This window comes from Prunus mume, linkage group LG1 (genome assembly GCF_029339155.1).
Source record: "Prunus mume cultivar Tortuosa linkage group LG1, ASM2933915v1, whole genome shotgun sequence".
Lineage (NCBI taxonomy): Eukaryota > Viridiplantae > Streptophyta > Magnoliopsida > Rosales > Rosaceae > Prunus > Prunus mume.
Window position 1 is genome coordinate 19,403,126 of NC_142698.1, and position 26,328 is coordinate 19,429,453.

The 26,328-nt window shown below is 39.1% G+C and overlaps 8 protein-coding genes, 1 long non-coding RNA gene and 1 pseudogene across 12 annotated transcripts; 7 read left to right on the plus strand and 3 right to left on the minus strand.

Annotated features, from left to right (window-relative positions):
* Positions 1-46: 46 nt before the first annotated feature.
* LOC148921231 (uncharacterized) lies at positions 47-2,337 on the plus strand. Of its 2 annotated transcripts, XM_089044275.1 has the most exons (9): positions 47-343; positions 508-567; positions 677-724; positions 888-1,020; positions 1,104-1,180; positions 1,485-1,583; positions 1,709-1,779; positions 1,879-2,054; positions 2,197-2,337. In XM_089044275.1, the coding sequence occupies exons 1-8, from the start codon at positions 119-121 to the stop codon at positions 1,985-1,987; spliced, it is 822 nt and encodes a 273-aa protein (XP_088900401.1). In that variant the 5' UTR covers positions 47-118; the 3' UTR covers positions 1,988-2,054; positions 2,197-2,337. The 2 variants fall into 2 exon arrangements, with proteins under 2 accessions (XP_088900401.1, XP_088900402.1); XM_089044276.1 differs by lacking the exon at positions 2,197-2,337 and having other exon boundaries at positions 1,485-1,611; positions 1,879-2,019.
* A 120-nt stretch (positions 2,338-2,457) lies between these two features.
* Positions 2,458-2,925, plus strand: LOC148921232 (uncharacterized). Its single transcript, XR_016123387.1, has 2 exons — positions 2,458-2,611; positions 2,711-2,925. It is a non-coding gene; the product is annotated as an uncharacterized LOC148921232 (long non-coding RNA).
* A 460-nt stretch (positions 2,926-3,385) lies between these two features.
* On the plus strand, positions 3,386-5,503 carry LOC148921233 (uncharacterized). The gene is made up of 6 exons (XM_089043997.1): positions 3,386-3,758; positions 4,078-4,152; positions 4,269-4,357; positions 4,505-4,589; positions 5,025-5,106; positions 5,241-5,503. Exons 1-6 carry the CDS (start codon positions 3,594-3,596, stop codon positions 5,330-5,332), a joined length of 588 nt encoding a protein of 195 aa, XP_088900123.1. The 5' UTR covers positions 3,386-3,593; the 3' UTR covers positions 5,333-5,503.
* Positions 5,504-5,613: 110 nt separating this feature from the next.
* Positions 5,614-8,522, minus strand: LOC148921234 (LEAF RUST 10 DISEASE-RESISTANCE LOCUS RECEPTOR-LIKE PROTEIN KINASE-like 2.4). 2 transcript variants are annotated; one of them, XM_089043996.1, is made up of 5 exons: positions 8,133-8,516; positions 7,680-7,868; positions 7,358-7,381; positions 7,195-7,221; positions 5,614-7,048 (listed from the first exon to the last, which is right to left on the minus strand). In XM_089043996.1, the coding sequence occupies exons 1-5, from the start codon at positions 8,443-8,445 to the stop codon at positions 5,739-5,741; spliced, it is 1,863 nt and encodes a 620-aa protein (XP_088900122.1). In that variant the 5' UTR covers positions 8,446-8,516; the 3' UTR covers positions 5,614-5,738. The 2 variants fall into 2 exon arrangements, with proteins under 2 accessions (XP_088900122.1, XP_088900121.1); XM_089043995.1 differs by having other exon boundaries at positions 7,680-8,522.
* Positions 8,523-8,734: 212 nt separating this feature from the next.
* Positions 8,735-11,999, plus strand: LOC148921235 (rust resistance kinase Lr10-like). The gene is made up of 2 exons (XM_089042940.1): positions 8,735-9,563; positions 9,686-11,999. Exons 1-2 carry the CDS (start codon positions 8,758-8,760, stop codon positions 10,854-10,856), a joined length of 1,977 nt encoding a protein of 658 aa, XP_088899066.1. The 5' UTR covers positions 8,735-8,757; the 3' UTR covers positions 10,857-11,999.
* Positions 12,000-12,106: 107 nt separating this feature from the next.
* LOC148921236 (rust resistance kinase Lr10 pseudogene) lies at positions 12,107-13,906 on the minus strand (annotated as a pseudogene).
* A 127-nt stretch (positions 13,907-14,033) lies between these two features.
* LOC148921237 (uncharacterized) lies at positions 14,034-17,239 on the minus strand. Its single transcript, XM_089042946.1, has 4 exons — positions 16,367-17,239; positions 16,237-16,260; positions 16,091-16,117; positions 14,034-15,751 (listed from the first exon to the last, which is right to left on the minus strand). The coding sequence occupies exons 1-4, from the start codon at positions 17,088-17,090 to the stop codon at positions 14,262-14,264; spliced, it is 2,265 nt and encodes a 754-aa protein (XP_088899072.1). The 5' UTR covers positions 17,091-17,239; the 3' UTR covers positions 14,034-14,261.
* Positions 17,240-17,247: 8 nt separating this feature from the next.
* LOC103318864 (rust resistance kinase Lr10-like) lies at positions 17,248-19,993 on the plus strand. The gene is made up of 2 exons (XM_008220298.3): positions 17,248-18,472; positions 18,596-19,993. Exons 1-2 carry the CDS (start codon positions 17,566-17,568, stop codon positions 19,744-19,746), a joined length of 2,058 nt encoding a protein of 685 aa, XP_008218520.3. The 5' UTR covers positions 17,248-17,565; the 3' UTR covers positions 19,747-19,993.
* Positions 19,994-20,804: 811 nt separating this feature from the next.
* Positions 20,805-23,124, plus strand: LOC148921238 (uncharacterized). 2 transcript variants are annotated; one of them, XM_089044188.1, is made up of 9 exons: positions 20,809-21,130; positions 21,295-21,354; positions 21,464-21,511; positions 21,675-21,807; positions 21,891-21,967; positions 22,272-22,370; positions 22,496-22,566; positions 22,666-22,841; positions 22,984-23,124. In XM_089044188.1, exons 1-8 carry the CDS (start codon positions 20,906-20,908, stop codon positions 22,772-22,774), a joined length of 822 nt encoding a protein of 273 aa, XP_088900314.1. In that variant the 5' UTR covers positions 20,809-20,905; the 3' UTR covers positions 22,775-22,841; positions 22,984-23,124. The 2 variants fall into 2 exon arrangements, with proteins under 2 accessions (XP_088900315.1, XP_088900314.1); XM_089044189.1 differs by lacking the exon at positions 22,984-23,124 and having other exon boundaries at positions 20,805-21,130; positions 22,272-22,398; positions 22,666-22,806.
* Positions 23,125-24,173: 1,049 nt separating this feature from the next.
* Positions 24,174-26,291, plus strand: LOC148921239 (uncharacterized). Its single transcript, XM_089044190.1, has 6 exons — positions 24,174-24,546; positions 24,866-24,940; positions 25,057-25,145; positions 25,293-25,377; positions 25,813-25,894; positions 26,029-26,291. The coding sequence occupies exons 1-6, from the start codon at positions 24,382-24,384 to the stop codon at positions 26,118-26,120; spliced, it is 588 nt and encodes a 195-aa protein (XP_088900316.1). The 5' UTR covers positions 24,174-24,381; the 3' UTR covers positions 26,121-26,291.
* Positions 26,292-26,328: the final 37 nt, after the last annotated feature.

Below are 26,328 nucleotides of genomic sequence, written 5' to 3' on the forward strand. Positions count from 1 at the left end.
GACTGGAGATTATATCCCCCGCCATGAAAACAAAAAAACCAAAAACACTTCCAAAACTGCCAAATTTTCAGTGGCTGAAACTTAGCTCAGCAGCAGCACGCATGATACACCCTCTAAAATGGCTTCTCTTACCTTCCTTCAACCTCTCTCCAATCTCTCTTCCCCTACCACCCTCGTCTCTCTCAAAAATCCCCACCATATCCCTTCTTTTACTTCTCTAAATCCCTCCATTATCCCCAAAACCAGCCCATTCAAATCTTTCACAGCCTCATTCTCTCTTGCAGAATCAAACTCCCCCAAATCCTTACAGCCCAATCTTCAGCCTTTCCTCCAAGAACTCGCTGTAAGAAACCATTTCCTATTCAAATTTCGAACCTTTGCGTCATGATTTCAATGCCAAAACTTCCATAAATTTTATATGCATTCCTTAGTTTTATGTTTTCAATGTCAAAAGTGCCTTAATTTTAGTTTCAGTTTTTAATTTCTTTTTTGTTCTCTTCTGTGCAGGATAGTTTCGATCTTCCACAAGACTACTTTGCGCAGCTTCCGAGCGATCTCCGTCTCGATGTGAGTAGAATTTTTGCAATTCTCAGTGAACCCAGTTTCTTTAATTTGATAAAGAATGTGACTTTGAACTGACACAGTTTTTCAAATTTTGTTTTGGGCATGTTTGAAGCTGAACGATGCAGCTTTTGATCTTTCAAATGGACGGGTCATTGATGAGGTTAGTTCTTTCCATTGCTTTGCCTCTGCATTCTGTTTGAAATCTGATGAATACTTTCCCCCTCATCCTTGGTCTCTTGTCTGTTCAGCTGTCAAAAATTTCTGCTTTTGAGTGGATACAGATTACTATTAAAATTACTGTCTTTGGATTTTCTTATTTGCAGTGTGGTCAAGAGTTGGGAGAGACATTGTTAAATCTCTCTCGTGCATGGGAAGCAGCTGACACATCAACTTCCCACGCCTTAGCCAGACAGCTCCCTGGGTTGGGGGAATCTTTGACAGGCAATGCCAAATCAGGCAAGAATGAAATTATATGCAATTGCTGCTTTCGATGTATTCTTCAGATTTTGATTCAAAAGCCTATATCTATTTCATTATAGCATTTGGGAAGCGTTTGGTTTCTGCTGGAAGAAGGTTCCAGTCTATGGGACAGTATGGTCAAGGTGAACTACAAAAGGTATGTTATATATCACTTGGGCAAGACTGAGTGTAATGTGGGGGGCTAAATAATCTTTTACTTCCAAAAGCCAAAAGATTTGTTTATTATTTTAATACAAGCCAAACGAAACTTAATTATGTTGTTATTGTGAATGAAGATACTTTGGGAAGATCTATGTGAATCCAAATACTTTTGCCTCAAACCCTCTAGTTATATTTCAGAAGTTTATGGAACAATTCTCTATTCTATTATAATGCAATATAACTAGGTTTCGTGCGCCTCTAAAATAGCAGTATTGTTGGACTCTGTTCAACCATTATAGATTGCAAAAGTAATGATTACAACTGGAAGGGTTCTATCTGAGAGTTCAACATCCACGGTCACTGATGAACAACCAAAGAAGGAAAGCAGGATGCTGAAGGTAGACGATAGCACTGCACTTGATGGAAGTAACAACGCATGCATTTATTCTAAATTCAATGGACGTTTTTAGGCTACGTTAATGGTGCGCTTGATATGATGTATTAATGTCATTGCCAACTGCAGTTTGGAGAACTTCAGCTCGAGCTTACATCAGATAAAGCCATCATTGGGGCTATAATCAGCGTTGGTTTTGGGTAAATATATTGGACTTAGTTCTCTTTTCTACTTATCTGTTGTAACAATGAGGTATAAAAGAGATTTCTATTCTGTTTCCTTTAAAATTTCAAATGTAGAATTCTTTCGTGGGAGCTAGCTCAGGGCATCCAAAACATCCCAGAGAGTTCGTTGCAGCAGCAGCAGCAGCAACAACATCAAATTCTGCAGATTCATTTCCCAATCTAAAAATCGTAGTAGAAAGCAATCCCTCTGAGTCGCGCTTATCTGAGTTGGGCATTAACTCATGGCCCAAGTAATTAGTCTTTTATAATTAGTCTAGATAGTTATATTCAAGTCATGAAGTTTATTGAATTTCATAAAATTCATTAGATATGATATGATTTCAGATCATATATATTTTTTGATTTTTTTTTAATTGTAATTATTATTTATAGATGGGGGTGTCCACCGGGGAAGTACACACTCAAGTTTGACGCAGCAGAGACATGTTATCTGGTAAAAGGCAAAGTGAAGGTATATCCTAAGAAAGCAGCAGCCTCCTCCTCATCATCTTCATCTCATCATCATCATCATCATCAGGATGTTGTTGAGTTTGGTGCAGGGGACCTTGTCACCATCCCCAAAGGCCTTAGTTGCACTTGGGACGTCTCCGTTGCCGTTGATAAGCACTACAAATTCGACTCTTCATGATCAACGGCCATGATCTTACTAATAAGCTAAGCTAGTGATCATTTGAGCAGAGCAGCCCCATGAATTCTTTTTAGCTTCTGGTTTATATATATATATATATATATATGTAGATGTAGTAGCAGCTGCCATGCCATGCCAGTTCTAAACTTGAAATATTCAGTATGTATGTGTGTCTACTTTTATGAATTAAATTAATGTAAAGTGATGTTAATCTCCTTGCTTGATTGCTTGCTGTATAATTATATATCATATATGCAGGTGAGAGAGAGATTATTATGGAGGTGCAGTGCAGCTGCCATGCCTTTTTTGTTCTTTTGACTGGTCAGCTGCTTATTTTATCATGCATGATGCATGGCATGCAGCTAGAAAAAGGCCTCCTTTTTTGTAGCTTTGTCACGTGAAATCCAAGCTTAAAGGTTTCACATACATTTTCCATACAACAATATAAGAAAAGGCAAAACTGTTTTCTTTCACTTGTTCGTTCTCACCCAAAATGCACACAATTCCAAAGTGCCACGTATGCAATAATAATGTCAGTCTATGAGTCAATCGTCAACGGACCAAGCTGACCCCCACCATCAAACTTTGTGGTCCGCATCTCAATCCGTTGGCCCGGGGCCTCCTTGCTAGGAAAAAAGATTGGGCTTAAGTGCTGCACGTTGGGCTAAGAATTTAATCAAGGTTTCAATCCCAACAATTGTGGGCCCAGCATGAGCCCAACTGGCTGGTGGGTTACATTTGTTTTTATTTTTATTTTGTATAAATGATATTAGGGAGGTGGTGGGAAATTCGGGTGCAAATTGAGCTACAATTCAAAAGAAAAACAAAGCTGTGAATTGGGAGTTTCACATCATAAAACAAAGAGTTTGTGATTTTCCAAGTAATAATCTCGAAAAGCGTTATAAGCTAGCTACATTGATAAATAAAAAATTAGGAAATAAAATTGAAATACAAGCTACTTTTCTAAAATACAGAAAGAAAGAAAGTGAATCCCAATTAAAAAATTAAAAAGAAAAAAAGGGGAAAAGAGATGCAAAGCAAGCGTTCGTCCGTCCCGCCGCTAAGCAAGTAGAGAAGCGGTGTATGTGTGTGCGTGTTTGTAGAAAGGCTAAGCTACCGCAGCGCTGCTGTTGAGTTGAGAATGGGAGAAGATAGTGAGTGGGTGACCCCAGGGGAAGTGCTTGGGAAAGCCTCCAAGTTTAAAGCAGGCAGAGGTGCCTACGTGTCGCCGGACAATCTCACCGTCTATGCTTCCCTCACTGGACTCCGCCGCATCATATCCCCACCTCCCGACTCACCCGACCAGGTACTTATCAGCTTTCCTTCTGTTTCTCTACCCACAAACCTACGAAGATTGAGAAAATTAGTTTAACAGTTGAAAGTTTGAATTTTTGGTTTACTCTGGCCTGAAAATCTCAACTTTTTAATATTGGAATTGGATGTTCACCGATTACAGTAGATGTAAAATTCAGACATGAACAATCCTAAACTTACTTATGAGTACTCCATTTAACAACTGTCCCTACCCTTTTGTATTACATGGCTCTTAAATTCTGAATGTGTGAATTTAATGATGTGGTGGTCTTGGCATTTCCATTGATGACATTGAGTTTTATGATTTGTAGAGACCCACTGTGGAAGTAACTGGTCACAAGGCCCACGGTGCCATTCCAGAGCCTGGATCAATTGTCATTGCTAGAGTAAGGGATCATCAACAACAGCATGATTACATAGCTTTCCTGCTTCAATTAGGAGGCAGATTGTCGGACTGATTCATATATATAAACCTTGCCCTGTATTTTTCTGATTATGTTAGGTTACCAAAGTTATGGCAAGAATGGCTTCTGCTGATATTATGTGTCTTGGCACTAAGTCTGTCCGAGAAAAATTTACCGGTATAATCAGGTACGTAACATTCCTTTTCAACAGTTACCTCAAAGGTGTGGCATTTATCTTCTAGTATTCAGTTTGTAGCTTGCCTTCTGTTTTAAAATTGTTATTTTGTTGACTTTACAAGTATACATTAAAGCTCAGAGCTCGTTCTATTAACAGGCTTCAAGATGTTCGAGCAACCGAGATCGATAAAGTGGATATGCACATGTCTTTTCACCCTGGTGACATTGTCAGGGCTGTTGTGGTATCCTTTATGTGTGGAATGTCTCGGTTATTGTTTGGTGAAAGAGATTGTAATATTCAATCTGATGATCCCACTGCTGTGCAGCTTTTATTTAAAGATAATTTGAGACCAAACTAAGTAGTACATAAAGGCTTGGTGTTTCTTAGATGTTAATAAGTTATTTTACAACCTTTTCCCCTCGATGCAAATCTGGTTAGGTGTTAGTCCGTTGAAGAAGTCCTATTCTTTGAAGTGGCATGCCCATTCCTAATTTCTTATTACTGCCATCAATAAACGTTTTCTTTGTGAGGATTAATATTGTTTGAATATAAGTTTTTTCTTCTCTGCTTTGCTTCATTCTGCTATATGCTTATTCCAAAATATCTATATTTCTTTTGGGTGAAATTCATGATATCAATTATCATATTCAACAGTTTCTTTGATTCTTTCGATAAGCTGTCCCTTGGAGACGCTAGGGCTTATTATCTGTCAACTGCAAAGAACGAATTAGGTGTTATTTCTGCCCAGAGTGCAGCAGGTATATGAACTTTTGTTAGCATACAGCCTTTTGTTCTTTATCCTCATCTAATGTGTGCATGGGCGTCTAGCTAGTAACCCTATCAAATCTAAATGATGTTAGCTCATATGTGGTTTTCTAATTGTTCATTGTAGGTGCAACAATGGTGCCAATAAGCTGGACAGAGATGCAATGCCCTCTTACAGGGCAAATTGAGCACAGAAAGGTTGCTAAGGTCGGAGGATGAAAAGATAAACTCAACATTAATGTTTCTTCTTGTTCTTTCTTCCCGCTTTTTTCTTTTTTCTTTTTTCTAGAGAGTCGGTAGTGTTGAAATTTCTTATAGATAAAGTGTACTCAGGGATTTTGGTTGTTAAAGTCAGAAATTATGGTAGTTTGATATACGATTTGGTGTCAAGGGGTATTGGTTAAAGTCAGAAATAGGTACCGCAGTTGGAAGGTGCATTCGACATCTCTCCCATCCAGTATCACGATTCATTCATTTGAGTTTAGAGTTCATGAACAAAATTGAGATTAACCGAAGTTTTTATTTTCCAAGTAAAATAAAAATGCTTCTGATCAACGAAATTATAAATGCTCAACAGATGTGGGTTACAGTGGGCAGATAGTATATCTATTCAGAGCATCTCTGGTTATTCCAAGACTAAATATTGCACTGTATTCCCATAAACCATGGAGGTCGTTTCTGTAGCACTATCATGTGACATGGTAGACACCCCTGCAACATCTGTGTCATCAGGTGCATCCTCCATTGGCATCTCTTGTGGACAGAAGAAAGGTTTTGGAGGCATTTGCAAGAGTTCGACATCACCTTCAAGCATCTCTACAACTTTGCTCATAGAAGGGCGATTGACGGGCATCAACTGTATGCAGCACAATGCAACCATGACCATTTTCTTGGCTATTTTCTTATCATACTCACAGCCATCCTCAATTTCAATGCTCAATCCCTTTTCTAGTTGCTCATAAATCCAAGAAGGGAAGTATATCTGGCTTGAATTTTCTGCATGTGCATTCAAGTTCTTCCTACGTCCTGTCATTTCCAATAACAACATTCCAAAGCTATAAACGTCTGCTTTGTACGAAACGCCTCCAATGGATCTATAGAACATTTCTGGAGCTATATATCCCATTGTGCCTCTTACAGCAGTAAGAGAAACAGTGTTATTATCTCTTGGGTAAAATCTTGCAAGCCCAAAGTCTGAAATCTTTGAAGTGAAGTTTTCATCAAGAAGAATGTTGTGGGGTTTAATATCAAAATGTAGAATTTGCACATCACATCCCTGGTGCAGATATTCAATTGCACGAGCCACCCCGAGAGCTATCTCAAGCATGCTATCCCAACTAAGAAGAATATTTTTTCCTCTGTCAGGAAAGATGTAGCTGTCTAGGGATCCATTAGGCATGAAGTCATAGACAAGAGCTCTTTTTGGTCCTTGAGAACAAAAGCCAATCAGCTGCACCACATTGACATGATGAATTCTTCCTATTGTGGCAACTTCATTGATGAAATCTTGCCCTTTACCTTTGGAGCCACTCAACATCTTTACTGCAACAAGATGACCATTTGACAGCACTCCTTTGAAAACAGAGCCAAAGCCTCCCTGGCCCAGTTTATCTTTAAAATCATTTGTCATCTTCTTAATATCTGAATAGGAATACCTTCTCGGCATAAGGTTCTTGTATGCATCCAGGAACTCTTCAACTGCATCATCCTTTATGAACTTTTTCCAGTACGCTCCCTGACTGAGTTTAATTTTGAAATCAATGGTCATCTTCTTAATATCTGAATATGAGTACCTTCTTCTCATAAGATCATTGCATGCGAGCGAGAATTTGTCAACTGCATCATCCTTTAGGAATTTTTTCCAATACAGTTTGTAGCTCCAGAAAGCCAACAAAAAAATAATGCCGAGTACCATTCGTGCCATCAGACTCAATCCTGCCATAATAACAACACAAGCAGGTTCTTAAAGTTCAATCTGGAATCTTGATCTCTATATGTCTAAATGCTTTGATGCTCTTTTTTCCTTATTCTATGTTCTTTCCAAGTTAATTTAACCTTTTATGTTCTTGAAAAAGACTTACCAGAGATCTTGGCGGCTCGTGTGAAACCTGCGTGAAATGAGAATCAATGGAGAAATGATTTAGGTGCAACTCACATCATCAACTACCATTTAAAAACTCACAACATTAACCACCATTAAGAAAATTCTAACACAGTACAAAAACTGGTGGTAATCAAACTTACCCCGTTTCAAGTACTCACGAAAACCTGCAAAGTACCACTGGTGTCAATAAGAGATTAATTTCAAGAAGAAAATAATATATGCATTCTAGATTATAAAATCGAAAAGTGATTCAAGAAACATGCATGGCCAGTCAGTCACACATGCGCAAAACTGCTCGTAGTGATACCCCACCTCCTCCATCAAAATTTTACTGCATTGGACTATAGATAGCATACCCTTGATCACTAGAGATATATGCATAAAAACTACCATAATTTTCAAAAGCACAGAAATCGACCTCACATAAGAGGAGAAACTGATCAAAACATTAAACATACTCACAGTAGTGCGATTGGGATGGACTGTAGCAGTACTTATCGTGGAGAAATTGCAACCATGAAAGCTCAAAACCCTGTCTCAACTCATCATGTATGGAAGAAAATGAAAGCGCCTTCCCAGTTTCTTCATAATTCCTTAAAATGATCGTTGACATATTACAAGAAGAATGAAGATCATCTACCCCATCTGCCACTGTAACATAAGAATACAAAGTTGTAGATGAGCTACTGCAAGTGATGTTTATGTAGTCAGGAGACTCAACTGGAAACGAGCAATCGAAGAAGGCTACATAATGGATGGAAACTGGGTAGTATCGGTCTGGAGTATCGTACGGGATAAAGTTATCTTCTGTTAAACTGCGGAGTGGCCTAATGGAGCAACCATCGCTTAGCAGACCAGGATCCACAAGTCGGATTCTAAATAGTTCATAATCAATTGCCTTGACATAATACGTACCATCGTATAGATTTAAAATGGTGCGGTTATGCTGGCATGACAGTTCAGCTGGATAGTCGAGAGTCTTGAGACAATTCTGATGAGGAGAAGCATTTTTCAAGTGAAAAGGGTATCTAATGTCAAGGAAATCCCCGCAAGAAGCAGGCTGACAGAGTTCTCCTTTGGCCGCATCAGGAATAATTACAAAGCAAATAGCTACGACAGTACATGTTAATAACCAGATTCTTCTCACCATTGCGACTTGCGAGGGTTGAGATGAGATCATAGATTCATAGTAATAAGGGAGAAAGAAAAAAGAAAGAATACTTATCATTACAAGTTTCAGGCTGGATGGAAGAAACTCAGTCCTTGCACTTGCCAAGAAAGTTACTTTAGAGATGACAGCTACAATCGTACCATACACCAAGTCAACTGCTCAGAGTCAAATGATAAGGCAGGCACAATATATGCTGCGTGGACAGTCGGCATGTAGCGTCCAAACTCATCTAATACATGTTAATCAAATAAGAAATAAGAAAAATGATGGATGTGAATGGACCAACGACTTTTTTAATATGAGGCAGAAACTTAGATCTGATAATAACTAACTGGCTTGGGTCTGCCTGGCTAAAGAAGAGTAGAGGAGATGGATGTCCTGCTCTTGCCTTTGTTTTTCGTGCTTATTGTGTTCCCCGTGGCCATTGTTGTACCAAGCAAAGCAGCTGATGATTCTCGTGACTGCCCAATTCAAAGGTGTAGGGATGATGGTCCCGATATCAAGTTCCCATTCCGTCTGAAACACTATCCACCTCACTGTGGCCATCCAGAGTTTGAGGTTGTTTGCAGCAGCAGCTTCAACAATTTGACAATGATGAAGCTCTCTTCATCTTCAGGACTGCTTCCCATTCAAAATATTGATTATGAAGCACAATCCTTCAGCATATACGATGCAGATGGTTGCCTTCCCAGACGCCTTCTTAATTTTACTATCTCCACCAACTCACTCTTTCAACAAGCAATATATTATCGCCTAAATTACTACTCTTGCATGTATAGATATCATGGGGATAATTCGAAGATCACGTTATTAAATTGTTCCACTGCACAAAATTTTAGTACGGAGATGAACTATGGTAGCTACTTTCCCGTCAGATGTCTCAGTGTCCCAGGGCATTATCAAGTTATTGCTGCTGTGCCGGAAACTACTAAGGCTGACTTGCCGGTGCCTACTTGCACTAGTTTGAGACAACTCTATCTTCCACTACGAAGAGTGAATGCTAATATGCACCACTGTGAACCGGACAACGTTTTATGGCTGCTATGGGATCTGTGGGATTTCCCAGCGTGTCAAAACTGTAATAGAAGAATGGAAGACTGCTATTTCAATTATAGCAGCAATGAAATGTTGAAGTGCCATCCTTTCATTCCCCCACACAAACCAAGAGGTATGTAGTCTACCTTTAAAATTAGATGCAATATATGCATAACACCACGGGGTAAACTTTTTGAGAAATTTGTTGTGTTCAACATATGGCTTGCCAGGGACAAAAACAAAATGACTCTCCTATTTTAAGTCCCTTTGTTAATTTTCTCCTCATTTATTCAGGTCATATATCGAGTAGGCATATAATTGTAGGAGTGAGTTTGGCTTGCTGTTTTGTGCTCATATCGATAATGGCGGTAGCAATTTTCCTCTATGTAAAACAACAAAGAAATAGCATAGAGGAAAAGGAGAATCAAATGAAGGTTGAAAAGTTTCTAAATGATCACAAATCTCATGTACCAACAAGATACTCTTATGCTGATATAAAGAAGATTACAAATGGATTTAAGAAGAAGTTAGGGGAAGGCGGTTTTGGAAGTGTTTTCAGGGGAAAGCTTCCCAATGGAGTTCCAGTTGCCGTAAAAGTCCTCAGTGATTCTAAGGGAAATGGGGATGATTTCATTAACGAAGTGGGAACCATTGGCAGAATTCACCACGTTAACGTGGTTCGTCTACTGGGGTTTTCTGCTGAAGCAGGCAAGCGTGCAGTTATTTATGAGCTCATGCCAAACAGGTCCCTGGAGAAGTTCATCTCGTCTAAAGATCAATCTAATAATGCTTTGTTCGATTGGGAGAAACTTGACAACATTGTCAATGGTATAGCAAAGGGAATTGAGTATCTTCACCAAGGGTGTGAACAGAGGATCCTCCACTTCGACATCAAGCCTCATAACATCTTGCTAGACCATGACTTCAATCCAAAGATCTCTGATTTTGGTGTGGCTAAACTGTGTTCCAAGGAAGACAGCATTATATCTATGACTGCCGCTAGAGGCACAGTGGGCTACATTGCACCAGAAGTGTTCAATGGGAACTTTGGAAGCGTGTCCCACAAGTCAGATGTGTATAGTTTTGGGATGCTAGTGCTTGAAATTGTTGGAGCTAGGAAGGAAGCTGCTGTTACATCTAGCACCACCAATGAGGGCTACTTTCCCGAATTGATTTATAAATGTCTCATTCAAGGAGAAGCACTGGGTTTGGAGCTAATAAACACGGATGAGGATGCTGAGATTGCTAAGAAACTAGTGATTGTTGCACTTTGGTGCATCCAGTGGTACCCGGTGAATCGGCCTTCCATGAAAGCAGTTGTTAGAATGCTAGAAGGAGCCTCTGAAAACCCGATCATGCCGCCGAATCCGTTTGCTTCCGCAACAAGTACTCAGAGTCAGACAGAGCAACCAAAAACAACAGAGTCAAGTTAATTAACCACGCTACTAAGCATAGCATAGAGCAAGTGATCAATGCTAATATCCAAATCAAATCAGCCACTAAAATTAGTATTGTAATTTGTAAGTGCTTTTCAATGAAGTTACTGGTTGGCTAGTAGTTAGTAGTAGAAGATAAGTTAAACTTGTTATGCTGCAGCTTGTTTCAGTTTCAAAGTCGCCGTCGGAGACAACACGCCAAGTTTAAAAAATGCAAGTCTTAGCATTCTTTCTGACAAGTCAATCCAGAAATTGCGCCACATTTTCTGCATTCTTAGTTTTGTTGGAAGACTTGACCCGATGATAGGTGCATCATTAGATTAATTAACTCAGACTTAACGCGGTTCGTCTACTTGGTTTTTCTGCTGAAAGAGGCGTGCTCTTGCCAATCACAATTTGCTACGTGTCTAGATTTCGAAATAGTACAACGTGACTGTTTGTCTTTTTGGTTTTTTCATTGGCTGGTCCTTTACTCGAGTCTCATCCGTTTTGTCGTGGATGACCCGACTGTCCAACATCAACACCGAGCTGGAAAGTTTGTAGCTTGTCTGGTGAAGTTGGTTCTGGTTGTAGTTGTGTTTTTAAAATGTTATTTTGTTGACGTTACAAGTATACATAGAAGCTCAGAGCTCTGTCTATTAACAGGCTTCAAGATGTTAGAGCAACTGAGATCGATGCAGTGGATATGCACATGTCTTTTCGCCCGGGTGACATTGTCAGAGCTATTGTGGTATCCTTTATATGCGGAATGTCTTGGTTATTGTTTGGTGAAAGAGAGTGTAATTTTAGATCTGATGATCCCACTACTAAATAGTACATAAAGACTTGGTGTTTCTTAGATGTTAATAAGTTATTTTGCAACCTTTTCCCCCTTGCTGCAAATCTGGTTAGTGTTAGTCCATTGAAGAAATTCTATTCTTTGAAGTGGTGGCATGCCCTCATTTTTAATTTATTATTACTGCCATCAATAAAGGTTTTCTTGGTGAGGATTAATAATTGTTTTTTGAATATAAGTTTTTCCTTCTCTGCTTTGCTTCATTCTGCAATATGCTCATTCCAAAATATCCGTTTTTATGCTTAACATTCATATTCAAGCGATTAACTACCAAACAGTTTCCTTGATTCTTTCGATAAGCTGTCCCTTGGAGACGCTAGGGCTTATTATCTGTCAGTTGGAAGGTGCATTCGACGTCTCTCTTATCCAGTATCACGATTCATTCATTTGAGTTTAGAGTTCATGAACAAAATTGAGCTTAACCAAACTTTTTATTTTCCAAGTAAAATAAAAATGCTTCTGATCAAAGAAATTATAAATGCTCAACGGATGTGGGTTACAATGGCCAGAGAGTACATCTATTAAGAGCACCTCTGGTTCTTCTAAGGATGTGTGAAATTACAAGACTAAATATTGCACTGTATTCCCATTATACCATGGAGGACGTTTTTGTAGCACTGTCATTTGACATGGTAGACACCTCTGCAACATTTGTGTCATCAGGTGCATCCTCCATTGGCATCTCTTGTGGATATGTGAAAGGTTTCGGAGGCATTTGCAAGAGTTCGACGTCACCTTCAAGCATCTCTATAACTTGGCTCATAGAAGGGCGATCGACGGGCGTCATCTGTATGCAGCAGAATGCAACCATGACCATCTTCTTAGCTATTTTATTATCATACTCACAGCCATCCTCAATTTCAATGCTCAATCCCTTTTCTAGTTGCTCATAAATCCAAGAAGGGAAATATATCTCGCTTGAATTTTCTGCCTGTAGATTCCAGTTCTTTCTCCGTCCTGCCATTTCTAATAACAACATTCCAAAGCTATAAACGTCAGCTTTGTACGAAACGCCTCCAATGGATCTATAGAGCATTTCTGGAGCTATATATCCCATTGTGCCTCTTGGATCAGTAAGAGAAACAGCGTCATTATCTGCAGAGACCATTTCTGGAGCTATATATCCCATTGTGCCTCTTACAGCAGTAAGAGAAACAGTGTTATTATCTCTAGGGTAAAATCTTGAAATTCCAAAGTCTGAAATCTTTGAAGTGAAGTTTTCATCAAGAAGAATGTTGTGGGGTTTAATATCAAAATGTAGAATTTGCATATCACATCCCTGGTGCAGATATTCAATGGCATGAGCCACTCCCAGAGCTATCTCATGCATTCTCTCCCAACTTAGAATTACGTATTTTTCTCTCTCGGCAAAGATATATTTGTCTAGGGATCCATTAGGCATGAAGTCATAAATAAGAGCTCTTTTTTATCCTTGAAAACAAAATCCAATCAGCTGCACCACATTGACATGATGAATTCTTCCTGTTGTGGCAACTTCATTGATGAAATTTCGCACTGTACCTTTGGAGCCACTCAACATCTTTACTGCAACAAGATGACCATTTGACAGCTCTCCTTTGAAAACAGAGCCAAAGCCTCCCTGGCCCAGTTTATCTTTAAAATCATTTGTCATCTTCTTAATATCTGAATAGGAATACCTTCTCGGCATAAGGTTCTTGTATGCATCCAGGAAATCTTCAACTGCATCATCCTTTCTGAACTTTTTCCAGTACGCTCCCTGACTGAGTTTAATTTTGAAATAAATTGTCATCTTCTTAATGTCTGGATATGAGTACCTTCTTCTCATAAGATTATTGCATGCGAGGGAGAATTGTAATTTGTAAGTGCTTTTCAATGAAGTTACTGGTTGTTTCAGTTTCAAAGTCGCCGTCGGAGTCAACAAACTGCTAGTCTTAGCATTCTTTCTGACAAGTCAATCCAGAAATTGCGCCACATTTTCTGCAGAGACCAAATCAAACCAAATGGAAAATTATTCAACTTTATTTGATTGAGAATTTGCATACTTTTCATACCAATTGGAAATTCAAACCAAACCAATAATCACGACGGAGTTTCGACGAAACTACTCGCAAGAAACAACCAAGTTTTGTTGGAAGACTTGACCCGATGATGCAGAAAATTTTTTCCTCCTTTTATTTTCTTTTCAGCCTTCAAGAAAAAGATAAAAGATTATGGAAGAAAAGGATAATAATAATAATTGGAGATTATATCCCCGCCAGGAACTTCCAAATTTTCAGTGGCTGAAACTGCTGGTCTTAGCATTTTTTAACAAGTCAATCCAGAAATTGCACCACATTTTCTGCAAAGACCAAACCAAATGGAAAATGAATGAACTATTTAATTAGATTGAGACGTTGCGTGGTCTTTCGCATACTTTCAAACATGCATTAAATTCACCAATTCATCACCACAAAAGTGTTGTTGGAAGACATGACCCGTGATGGCATTAGATCATACAAAGAGAATGATTCGACTTTTCTTTCTTACTAACTGTAAAAGAAAGTGGTATCAATTATTACAAGACTAAATATTGCACTGTATTCCCCTTATACCATGGAGGTCGTTTCTGTAGCACTATCATGTGGCATGGTAGACACCTCTGCAACATCCGTCTCATCAGGTGGATCCTCCATTGGCATCTCTTGTGGACAGAAGAAAGGTTTCGGAGGCATTTGCAAGAGTTCGACGTCACCTTCAAGCATCTCTACAACTTTGCTCATAGAAGGGCGATTGACAGGCATCAACTGTATGCAGCACAATGCAACCATGACCATTTTCTTGGCTATTTTCTTTTCATACTCACAGCCATCCTCAATTTCAATGCTCAATCCCTTTTCTAGTTGCTCATATATCCAAGAAGGGAAGTATATCTGGCTTGAATTTTCTGCATGTGCATTCAAGTTCTTTCTCCGTCCTGCCATTTCCAATAACAACATTCCAAAGCTATAAACATCAGATTTGTATGAAACGCCTCCAACGGATCTGTAGAACATTTCTGGAGCTATATATCCCATTGTGCCTCTTACATCAGTAATAGAAACAGTGTTATTATCTCTAGGGTAAAATCTTGCAAGCCCAAAGTCTGAAATCTTTGAAGTGAAGTTTTCATCAAGAAGAATGTTGTGGGGTTTAATATCAAAATGTAGAATTTGCACATCACATCCCTGGTGCAGATATTCAATTGCACGAGCCACCCCGAGAGCTATCTCAAGCATGCTATTCCAACTAAGAAGAATAATTTTTCCTCTGTCAGGAAAGATGTAGCTGTCTAGGGATCCATTAGGCATGAAGTCATAGACAAGAGCTCTTTTTGGTCCTTGAGAACAAAAGCCAATCAGCTGCACCACATTGACATGATGAATTCTTCCTATTGTGGCAACTTCATTGATGAAATCTTGGCCTTTACCTTTGGAGCCACTCAACATCTTTACTGCAACGAGATGACCATTTGACAGCTCTCCCTTGAAAACAGAGCCAAAGCCTCCCTGGCCCAGTTTATCTTTAAAATTTTTTGTCATCTTCTTAATATCTGAATATGAATACCTTATTGGCATAAGATTCTTGTATGCATCCAAGAACTCTTCAACTGCATCGTCCTTTATGAACTTTTTACAATAGCCTCCTTGTCTCAGTTTACGTTTGAAATCAAATACCATCTCCTTAACATCTTCAACTGCATCATTTAGCAACTTTTTCCAATAGCCCTTCTCACTGAGTTTAATTTTTAACTCAATGGTCATTTTCTTAATATCTGAATATGAGTACCTCCTTCTTCTGAGATTCTTGCAAGCATCAAAGAATTTTTGAACAGCATCATTTAATAACTTTTTCCAGTAGCCTTCCTGACTTTGTTTATTTTTGAACTCAATTGTCATTTTCTTAATATCTGAATACTTTCTTCTCATAAGATTCCTGCAAGCATGCAAGAATTCTTCAACTGCAGCATGCTTGGGGAACTTTTTCCAATACAGTTTGTAGCTACAGAAACCCAACAAAACAAAAATTCCGAGTGTCATTCGTGCCGTCAGAAACCATCCTGCCATAAGAATACAAGCAGGTATTAGAAATTCATCCTGCCATAGGAACTTCGGTTTTCAAAATCCATTTATGCATTGATGGCTTCAGAAACATTTTATGCTTTAGACTCAGCTACTTCAGAAACACTTTCCATGACCAGGCAGTTTTAATGGAAATTGGATACAGAGAGTATATAATGGAGATATGAAAGGTGAAGCACATGGAAAATGATGAATGTTGGCATACTCTTACTTGTTCATTGATATACATATATATATGTGTGTGTGTGTGTGTGATCTGCAATAGCAGGCGAATGTTTCACCTTTTTAAAGAACATATATTCTTGAAAAGGACTTACCAAAGTTCTTGGCGGCCACTATGAAACCTGTGTGAAAAACAGAATCAATGGAGGAATGATTTAGGTTCAAGAAAAGGAAATTAACTCAGAAGTTTCAGTGACATAAAACACTAGCTATTAGAAAAAGTGGTGTGAGTCAAACTTACCACGCTTAATGTTTTCACCGAAACCTGCAAAGCTCATCAGTATCAAAAAGAGATTGAAGAAGAAAAAGAATCTGCGTTCTAAATCATAAAATTAAATTGAAGAATGTCCAGTCACACAAAACATACTCACAATAAAGGGATTGGTGTTGGGTGTAGCAGAAGTTTTCGGGGAGAATTAGTACCCATGAAAGCTCTAAACCAGTTTTCAATTGATCTCGGATGAAAGAAAATGAAAGGGCGCCCCCAGTTTTTAATGACTTGGTTGGAATGACGGTGGTCAGACTACAAGAAGATTTAAGATTGTCCACGCCATCTTCCAGCATAATATAAGAATATGAAGTTGTAGATGATGAGTTGGTAGTACTGCTACTGCAGTTGATTTGTACATAGTCCGGGGACTCAACTGGCAACGAGCAATCAAAGAAGGATGCATAATGATTATAATCATCAAAGATGTATGATGCACCATACATGTATGATGCACCATATTCATAAACGCTGATGTTACGAATTGTTAAACTGTAGAGTGGCCTGAAGGGGCAAGAGGCATCGTTGAGCAGACCAGGATCCACAACTCGGATTGTAAACTTGTCGTAGTTGATTTCCGTGACATAATACGTACCATTGTAGAGATTCAAAGTGGTCCGGTTTTGCTGGCATGATAACTCAGCTGGATGGTTGAGGCAATTAAGATCAGAAGCAGTTTTCAAGCGAAAAGGATATCGAATGTCACGTAGATCCCCACAAGAGACAGGAGGACAGTATTTTTCTCCATTGGCAATGTCATGATGACAAATTACAAAGCAAATAGCCATAGCACAGCTTGTAAACCGGATACTTTTTGCTGGCATCATTAAGAGCTTGGTTTTTAGATAATAGGAAAACTGAGGGAGACAGAGAAATTTATGGGTGCAAGTTTTAGGTTGGATTCTTCATACTCTTCTGAGCTACCAATCTATATGCTGCTGATTGATGCACTTTGTTTGTTGTTTTTACACAGGAAAGTACGAGTACAAGGCAGGAGGAACAGGATCCACATGACCATTGGGTGAAGGAAGATATTTAGATGCTTCCCACTTGCCGAGAAAGTTACACTATAATAGAATGAAGAGTCAAACATCATCAATGACCAATGACTATGATGTGCAGAGTTGATCCACCAAGTCAGTCAAGTGATAAGACGCAGCTAACTTTCGTTTCGTGGACATGGCTGTGCGTACATCTATCTCTATGCAATGCAGCCTCCCAAGTCCAGAAGTGCATCAATTCTTTCGTTGGCCTTAAGTTAACTGACGACTGTCTCCCTAAACATCAGTAAAATAAATCAAGATGGACGTCCTGATGCTGCTACTGCTGCCTCTGTTTTTCTTGCTTATGATGATGACCATGAGAGAATTAGCAGCAGCAGCAGATGACCATGGCATCGAGGATTGTCCAATTTCAAAGTGCAGTGGCGGAGGCCATGCTGATGATGGCCCAGTTATCCAGTTTCCATTCCGTCTAAAACACCATCCCCGTCACTGTGGCCATCCAGAATTTGAGGTTTTTTGTGTCAACAACATGACAATGATTCAGCTCTCACCATCATCAGGACTGTTTCCCATCCGAAACATCGACTACAGCATCCGAAGTTTCGATGTCTACGATGATGATGATGCAGATGGTTGCCTTCCGAGACGCCTTCTTAATTTTACAATCTCCAAAAGCTCCCTCTTTCAACCAGCACCTTCTCAATTACCTATGTACCGCCCTTCTGGTCATGCAGCCATGTACAATTGCGCTTACTATGTTTCCCTTTCCATATATGTCAGATCTTATCCCCATTTGAAGAAATATACCTTATTAAATTGTTCCACTGCACAAAACTTTAGCACACAAGAGTTCAGGTTCGAGTTCAAAGCGTACGTGCCCATCACATGTCTTAGTGCCCCAGGGCATCAAGTTCTTGCAGTTCCACCCTCAACTTCTGTCATTGACTTGCCAGTGCCAACGTGCAGTACTTTGAGTTCGACGAAACTCCTTCTTCCACTACGAAGAGTTGATGATGAAAATAATGGCCACAAGTACCACTGTGAACCGGACAACGTTTTATTGCTAAAATGGGAATCAACGGAATATTTCCCACAATGTCAAAACTGTACAGAAGGAAGAGGAAGCTGCGAATTCAATAACACCACCAATCAAATGGAGTGTTATCCTTACCCTATCCCTCCAGATCCCCCACAATATCCCCAAGGTTCGTACTCGTCTACTATATGCAGCCCAATTATTTAACATGACTTACTTAGTCTTCACAAAATCTCAAAACAAAATAATTTTCCTGAAATTTGATCAATTTGTTTAACTTTACACCTTGCAGTTTCAGGTCATGTATCGACTAGGCATATAATTATAGGAGTGGGTTTGGCTTGCTGTTTTGTGCTCATATCAGTAATGGCGGTGGCAATTTTCTTCTATGTAAAACAACAAAGAAATAGCATAGAGGAAAAGGAGAATCAAATGAAGGTTGAAAAGTTTCTAAATGATCACAAATCTCGTGTACCAACAAGATACTCTTATGCTGATATAAAGAAGATTACAAATGGATTTAAGAAGAAGTTAGGGGAAGGCGGTTTTGGAAGCGTTTTCAGGGGAAAGCTTCCCAATGGAGTTCCAGTTGCCGTAAAAGTCCTCAGTGATTCTAAGGGAAATGGGGATGATTTCGTTAACGAAGTGGGAACCATTGGCAGAATTCACCATGTTAACGTGGTTCGTCTACTCGGATTTTCTGCTGAAGCAGGCAAGCGTGCAGTTATTTATGAGCTCATGCCAAACAGGTCCCTGGAGAAGTTCATCTCATTCTCGTCTAAAGATCAATCTAACAATGCTTTGTTCGATTGGGAGAAACTTGACAACATTGTCAAAGGTATAGCAAAGGGAATTGAGTATCTTCACCAAGGGTGTGAACAGAGGATCCTCCACTTCGACATCAAGCCTCATAACATCTTGCTAGACCATGACTTCAATCCAAAGATCTCTGATTTTGGTGTGGCTAAACTGTGTTCCAAGGAAGACAGCATCATATCTATGACTGCAGCTAGAGGCACAGCAGGCTACATTGCACCAGAAGTGTTCAATGGGAACTTTGGAAGCGTGTCCCACAAGTCAGATGTGTATAGTTTTGGGATGCTAGTGCTTGAAATTGTTGGAGCTAGGAAGGAAGCTGCTCTTACATCTAGCACTACCAATGAGGCCTACTTTCCCGAATTGATTTATAAATGTCTCATTCAAGGAGAAGCATTGGGTTTGGAGCTAATAAAGACGGATGAGGATGCTGAGATTGCTAAGAAACTAGTGATGGTTGCACTTTGGTGCATCCAGTGGTACCCGGTGAATCGGCCTTCCATGAAAGCAGTTGTTAGAATGCTAGAAGGAGCCTCTGAAAACCTGATCATGCCGCCGAATCCATTTGCATCCGCAACAAGTACTCAGAGTCAGACAGAGCAACCAAAAACAACAGAGTCAAGCTAATTAGCCACGCTACTATGCATAGCATAGAGCAAGTGATGATGTTTTGAGTAAAGTAATAATAAAGAATGATATGCTGATCAATGCTAATATCCAAATCAGCCACTAACATTAGTATTGTAATTTGTAAGTGCTTTTCAATGAAGTTACTGGCTGGCTAGTAGTTAGGAGTAGAAGATAAGTTGAACTTGTTATGATGCAGGTTGTTTCAGTTTCAGTTTCAAAAATACTTAGATGTTCAATCCACAAAGAGTTTTTAGCCTTTCAAAATTGCAACTCAGCTAAAAAATTCTTGGATCCGCCAGTGCTACTAGTTAGGAATAGAAGATAAGTTAAACTTGTTATGCAGGTTGTTTCAGTTTCAAAGTCGCCGTCGGAGACAACACGCTAAGTTCAACGAACTGCTAGTCTTGGCATTCTTTCTGACAAGTCAATCAAGAAATTGCACCACATTTTCTGCAGAGACCAAATCAAACCAAATGGAAAATTATTCAACTTGATTTGATTCAGACTGTGCATATTTTTCATACCGGCATTGAATTCACCAATTAATCAGAGAGAGAGTTTCTTCGACAGGACTTAGTTTTGTTGGAAGACTTGACCGGATGATAGGTGCATCATTAGATTAATTGACTCGGACTTAACGCGGTTCGTCTACTTGGTTTTTCTGCTGGAACAACTGTGATGTTATTTACGTGCTCTCGCCAATCACAATTTGCTACGTGTCCAGATATCGAAATAGTCTAATTGTCTTCGTTGACCAACAAAAAAAACAAAAAAAAGACTGTTTGTCTTCTTTTTTTTCATTGGCTGGTCCTTTACTCGGGTCCCATCCGTTTTGCCATGGATGACCCGACTGTCCAATATCAACACCGCGCTGGAGACGGCCCATTTATGTTTGGGCCTTCAAGCAAAAATATAAAAGGTTATGGAAAATGGGCCCACAAAATACTTCCCGTTTCTGGGCTTAGGTTTTGTTTGATGCAGAAATTTTTTCCACCTTTTATTTTCCAATTATGGAAGAAAGGGATAATAATGAATGTTGACTGGAGATTATATCCCCCGCCATGAAAACAAAAAAACAAAAAACACTTCCAAAACTGCCAAATTTTCAGTGGCTGAAACTTAGCTCAGCAGCAGCACGCATGATACACCCTCTAAAATGGCTTCTCTTACCTTCCTTCAACCTCTCTCCAATCTCTCTTCCCCTACCACCCTCGTCTCTCTCAAAAATCCCCACCATATCCCTTCTTTTACTTCTCTAAATCCCTCCATTATCCCCAAAACCAGCCCATTCAAATCTTTCACAGCCTCATTCTCTCTTGCAGAATCAAACTCCCCCAAATCCTTACAGCCCAATCTTCAGCCTTTCCTCCAAGAACTCGCTGTAAGAAACCATTTCCTATTCAAATTTCGAACCTTTGCGTCATGATTTCAATGCCAAAACTTCCATAAATTTTATATGCATTCCTTAGTTTTATGTTTTCAATGTCAAAAGTGCCTTAATTTTAGTTTCAGTTTTTAATTTCTTTTTTGTTCTCTTCTGTGCAGGATAGTTTCGATCTTCCACAAGACTACTTTGCGCAGCTTCCGAGCGATCTCCGTCTCGATGTGAGTAGAATTTTTGCAATTCTCGGTGAACCCAGTTTCTTTAATTTGATAAAGAATGTGACTTTGAACTGACACAGTTTTTCAAATTTTGTTTTGGGCATGTTTGAAGCTGAACGATGCAGCTTTTGATCTTTCAAATGGACGGGTCATTGATGAGGTTAGTTCTTTCCATTGCTTTGCCTCTGCATTCTGTTTGAAATCTGATGAATACTTTCCCCCTCATCCTTGGTCTCTTGTCTGTTCAGCTGTCAAAAATTTCTGCTTTTGAGTGGATACAGATTACTATTAAAATTACTGTCTTTGGATTTTCTTATTTGCAGTGTGGTCAAGAGTTGGGAGAGACATTGTTAAATCTCTCTCGTGCATGGGAAGCAGCTGACACATCAACTTCCCACGCCTTAGCCAGACAGCTCCCTGGGTTGGGGGAATCTTTGACAGGCAATGCCAAATCAGGCAAGAATGAAATTATATGCAATTGCTGCTTTCGATGTATTCTTCAGATTTTGATTCAAAAGCCTATATCTATTTCATTATAGCATTTGGGAAGCGTTTGGTTTCTGCTGGAAGAAGGTTCCAGTCTATGGGACAGTATGGTCAAGGTGAACTACAAAAGGTATGTTATATATCACTTGGGCAAGACTGAGTGTAATGTGGGGGGCTAAATAATCTTTTACTTCCAAAAGCCAAAAGATTTGTTTATTATTTTAATACAAGCCAAACGAAACTTAATTATGTTGTTATTGTGAATGAAGATACTTTGGGAAGATCTATGTGAATCCAAATACTTTTGCCTCAAACCCTCTAGTTATATTTCAGAAGTTTATGGAACAATTCTCTATTCTATTATAATGCAATATAACTAGGTTTCGTGCGCCTCTAAAATAGCAGTATTGTTGGACTCTGTTCAACCATTATAGATTGCAAAAGTAATGATTACAACTGGAAGGGTTCTATCTGAGAGTTCAACATCCACGGTCACTGATGAACAACCAAAGAAGGAAAGCAGGATGCTGAAGGTAGACGATAGCACTGCACTTGATGGAAGTAACAACGCATGCATTTATTCTAAATTCAATGGACGTTTTTAGGCTACGTTAATGGTGCGCTTGATATGATGTATTAATGTCATTGCCAACTGCAGTTTGGAGAACTTCAGCTCGAGCTTACATCAGATAAAGCCATCATTGGGGCTATAATCAGCGTTGGTTTTGGGTAAATATATTGGACTTAGTTCTCTTTTCTACTTATCTGTTGTAACAATGAGGTATAAAAGAGATTTCTATTCTGTTTCCTTTAAAATTTCAAATGTAGAATTCTTTCGTGGGAGCTAGCTCAGGGCATCCAAAACATCCCAGAGAGTTCGTTGCAGCAGCAGCAGCAGCAACAACATCAAATTCTGCAGATTCATTTCCCAATCTAAAAATCGTAGTAGAAAGCAATCCCTCTGAGTCGCGCTTATCTGAGTTGGGCATTAACTCATGGCCCAAGTAATTAGTCTTTTATAATTAGTCTAGATAGTTATATTCAAGTCATGAAGTTTATTGAATTTCATAAAATTCATTAGATATGATATGATTTCAGATCATATATATTTTTTGATTTTTTTTTAATTGTAATTATTATTTATAGATGGGGGTGTCCACCGGGGAAGTACACACTCAAGTTTGACGCAGCAGAGACATGTTATCTGGTAAAAGGCAAAGTGAAGGTATATCCTAAGAAAGCAGCAGCCTCCTCCTCATCATCTTCATCTCATCATCATCATCATCATCAGGATGTTGTTGAGTTTGGTGCAGGGGACCTTGTCACCATCCCCAAAGGCCTTAGTTGCACTTGGGACGTCTCCGTTGCCGTTGATAAGCACTACAAATTCGACTCTTCATGATCAACGGCCATGATCTTACTAATAAGCTAAGCTAGTGATCATTTGAGCAGAGCAGCCCCATGAATTCTTTTTAGCTTCTGGTTTATATATATATATATATATATATGTAGATGTAGTAGCAGCTGCCATGCCATGCCAGTTCTAAACTTGAAATATTCAGTATGTATGTGTGTCTACTTTTATGAATTAAATTAATGTAAAGTGATGTTAATCTCCTTGCTTGATTGCTTGCTGTATAATTATATATCATATATGCAGGTGAGAGAGAGATTATTATGGAGGTGCAGTGCAGCTGCCATGCCTTTTTTGTTCTTTTGACTGGTCAGCTGCTTATTTTATCATGCATGATGCATGGCATGCAGCTAGAAAAAGGCCTCCTTTTTTGTAGCTTTGTCACGTGAAATCCAAGCTTAAAGGTTTCACATACATTTTCCATACAACAATATAAGAAAAGGCAAAACTGTTTTCTTTCACTTGTTCGTTCTCACCCAAAATGCACACAATTCCAAAGTGCCACGTATGCAATAATAATGTCAGTCTATGAGTCAATCGTCAACGGACCAAGCTGACCCCCCACCATCAAACTTTGTGGTCCGCATCTCAATCCGTTGGCCCGGGGCCTCCTTGCTAGGAAAAAAGATTGGGCTTAAGTGCTGCACGTTGGGCTAAGAATTTAATCAAGGTTTCAATCCCAACAATTGTGGGCCCAGCATGAGCCCAACTGGCTGGTGGGTTACATTTGTTTTTATTTTTATTTTGTATAAATGATATTAGGGAGGTGGTGGGAAATTCGGGTGCAAATTGAGCTACAATTCAAAAGAAAAACAAAGCTGTGAATTGGGAGTTTCACATCATAAAACAAAGAGTTTGTGATTTTCCAAGTAATAATCTCGAAAAGCGTTATAAGCTAGCTACATTGATAAATAAAAAATTAGGAAATAAAATTGAAATACAAGCTACTTTTCTAAAATACAGAAAGAAAGAAAGTGAATCCCAATTAAAAAATTAAAAAGAAAAAAAGGGGAAAAGAGATGCAAAGCAAGCGTTCGTCCGTCCCGCCGCTAAGCAAGTAGAGAAGCGGTGTATGTGTGTGCGTGTTTGTAGAAAGGCTAAGCTACCGCAGCGCTGCTGTTGAGTTGAGAATGGGAGAAGATAGTGAGTGGGTGACCCCAGGGGAAGTGCTTGGGAAAGCCTCCAAGTTTAAAGCAGGCAGAGGTGCCTACGTGTCGCCGGACAATCTCACCGTCTATGCTTCCCTCACTGGACTCCGCCGCATCATATCCCCACCTCCCGACTCACCCGACCAGGTACTTATCAGCTTTCCTTCTGTTTCTCTACCCACAAACCTACGAAGATTGAGAAAATTAGTTTAACAGTTGAAAGTTTGAATTTTTGGTTTACTCTGGCCTGAAAATCTCAACTTTTTAATATTGGAATTGGATGTTCACCGATTACAGTAGATGTAAAATTCAGACATGAACAATCCTAAACTTACTTATGAGTACTCCATTTAACAACTGTCCCTACCCTTTTGTATTACATGGCTCTTAAATTCTGAATGTGTGAATTTAATGATGTGGTGGTCTTGGCATTTCCATTGATGACATTGAGTTTTATGATTTGTAGAGACCCACTGTGGAAGTAACTGGTCACAAGGCCCACGGTGCCATTCCAGAGCCTGGATCAATTGTCATTGCTAGAGTAAGGGATCATCAACAACAGCATGATTACATAGCTTTCCTGCTTCAATTAGGAGGCAGATTGTCGGACTGATTCATATATATAAACCTTGCCCTGTATTTTTCTGATTATGTTAGGTTACCAAAGTTATGGCAAGAATGGCTTCTGCTGATATTATGTGTCTTGGCACTAAGTCTGTCCGAGAAAAATTTACCGGTATAATCAGGTACGTAACATTCCTTTTCAACAGTTACCTCAAAGGTGTGGCATTTATCTTCTAGTATTCAGTTTGTAGCTTGCCTTCTGTTTTAAAATTGTTATTTTGTTGACTTTACAAGTATACATTAAAGCTCAGAGCTCGTTCTATTAACAGGCTTCAAGATGTTCGAGCAACCGAGATCGATAAAGTGGATATGCACATGTCTTTTCACCCTGGTGACATTGTCAGGGCTGTTGTGGTATCCTTTATGTGTGGAATGTCTCGGTTATTGTTTGGTGAAAGAGATTGTAATATTCAATCTGATGATCCCACTGCTGTGCAGCTTTTATTTAAAGATAATTTGAGACCAAACTAAGTAGTACATAAAGGCTTGGTGTTTCTTAGATGTTAATAAGTTATTTTACAACCTTTTCCCCTCGATGCAAATCTGGTTAGGTGTTAGTCCGTTGAAGAAGTCCTATTCTTTGAAGTGGCATGCCCATTCCTAATTTCTTATTACTGCCATCAATAAACGTTTTCTTTGTGAGGATTAATATTGTTTGAATATAAGTTTTTTCTTCTCTGCTTTGCTTCATTCTGCTATATGCTTATTCCAAAATATCTATATTTCTTTTGGGTGAAATTCATGATATCAATTATCATATTCAACAGTTTCTTTGATTCTTTCGATAAGCTGTCCCTTGGAGACGCTAGGGCTTATTATCTGTCAACTGCAAAGAACGAATTAGGTGTTATTTCTGCCCAGAGTGCAGCAGGTATATGAACTTTTGTTAGCATACAGCCTTTTGTTCTTTATCCTCATCTAATGTGTGCATGGGCGTCTAGCTAGTAACCCTATCAAATCTAAATGATGTTAGCTCATATGTGGTTTTCTAATTGTTCATTGTAGGTGCAACAATGGTGCCAATAAGCTGGACAGAGATGCAATGCCCTCTTACAGGGCAAATTGAGCACAGAAAGGTTGCTAAGGTCGGAGGATGAAAAGATAAACTCAACATTAATGTTTCTTCTTGTTCTTTCTTCCCGCTTTTTTCTTTTTTCTTTTTTCTAGAGAGTCGGTAGTGTTGAAATTTCTTATAGATAAAGTGTACTCAGGGATTTTGGTTGTTAAAGTCAGAAATTATGGTAGTTTGATATACGATTTGGTGTCAAGGGGTATTGGTTAAAGTCAGAAATAGGTATCACAGTT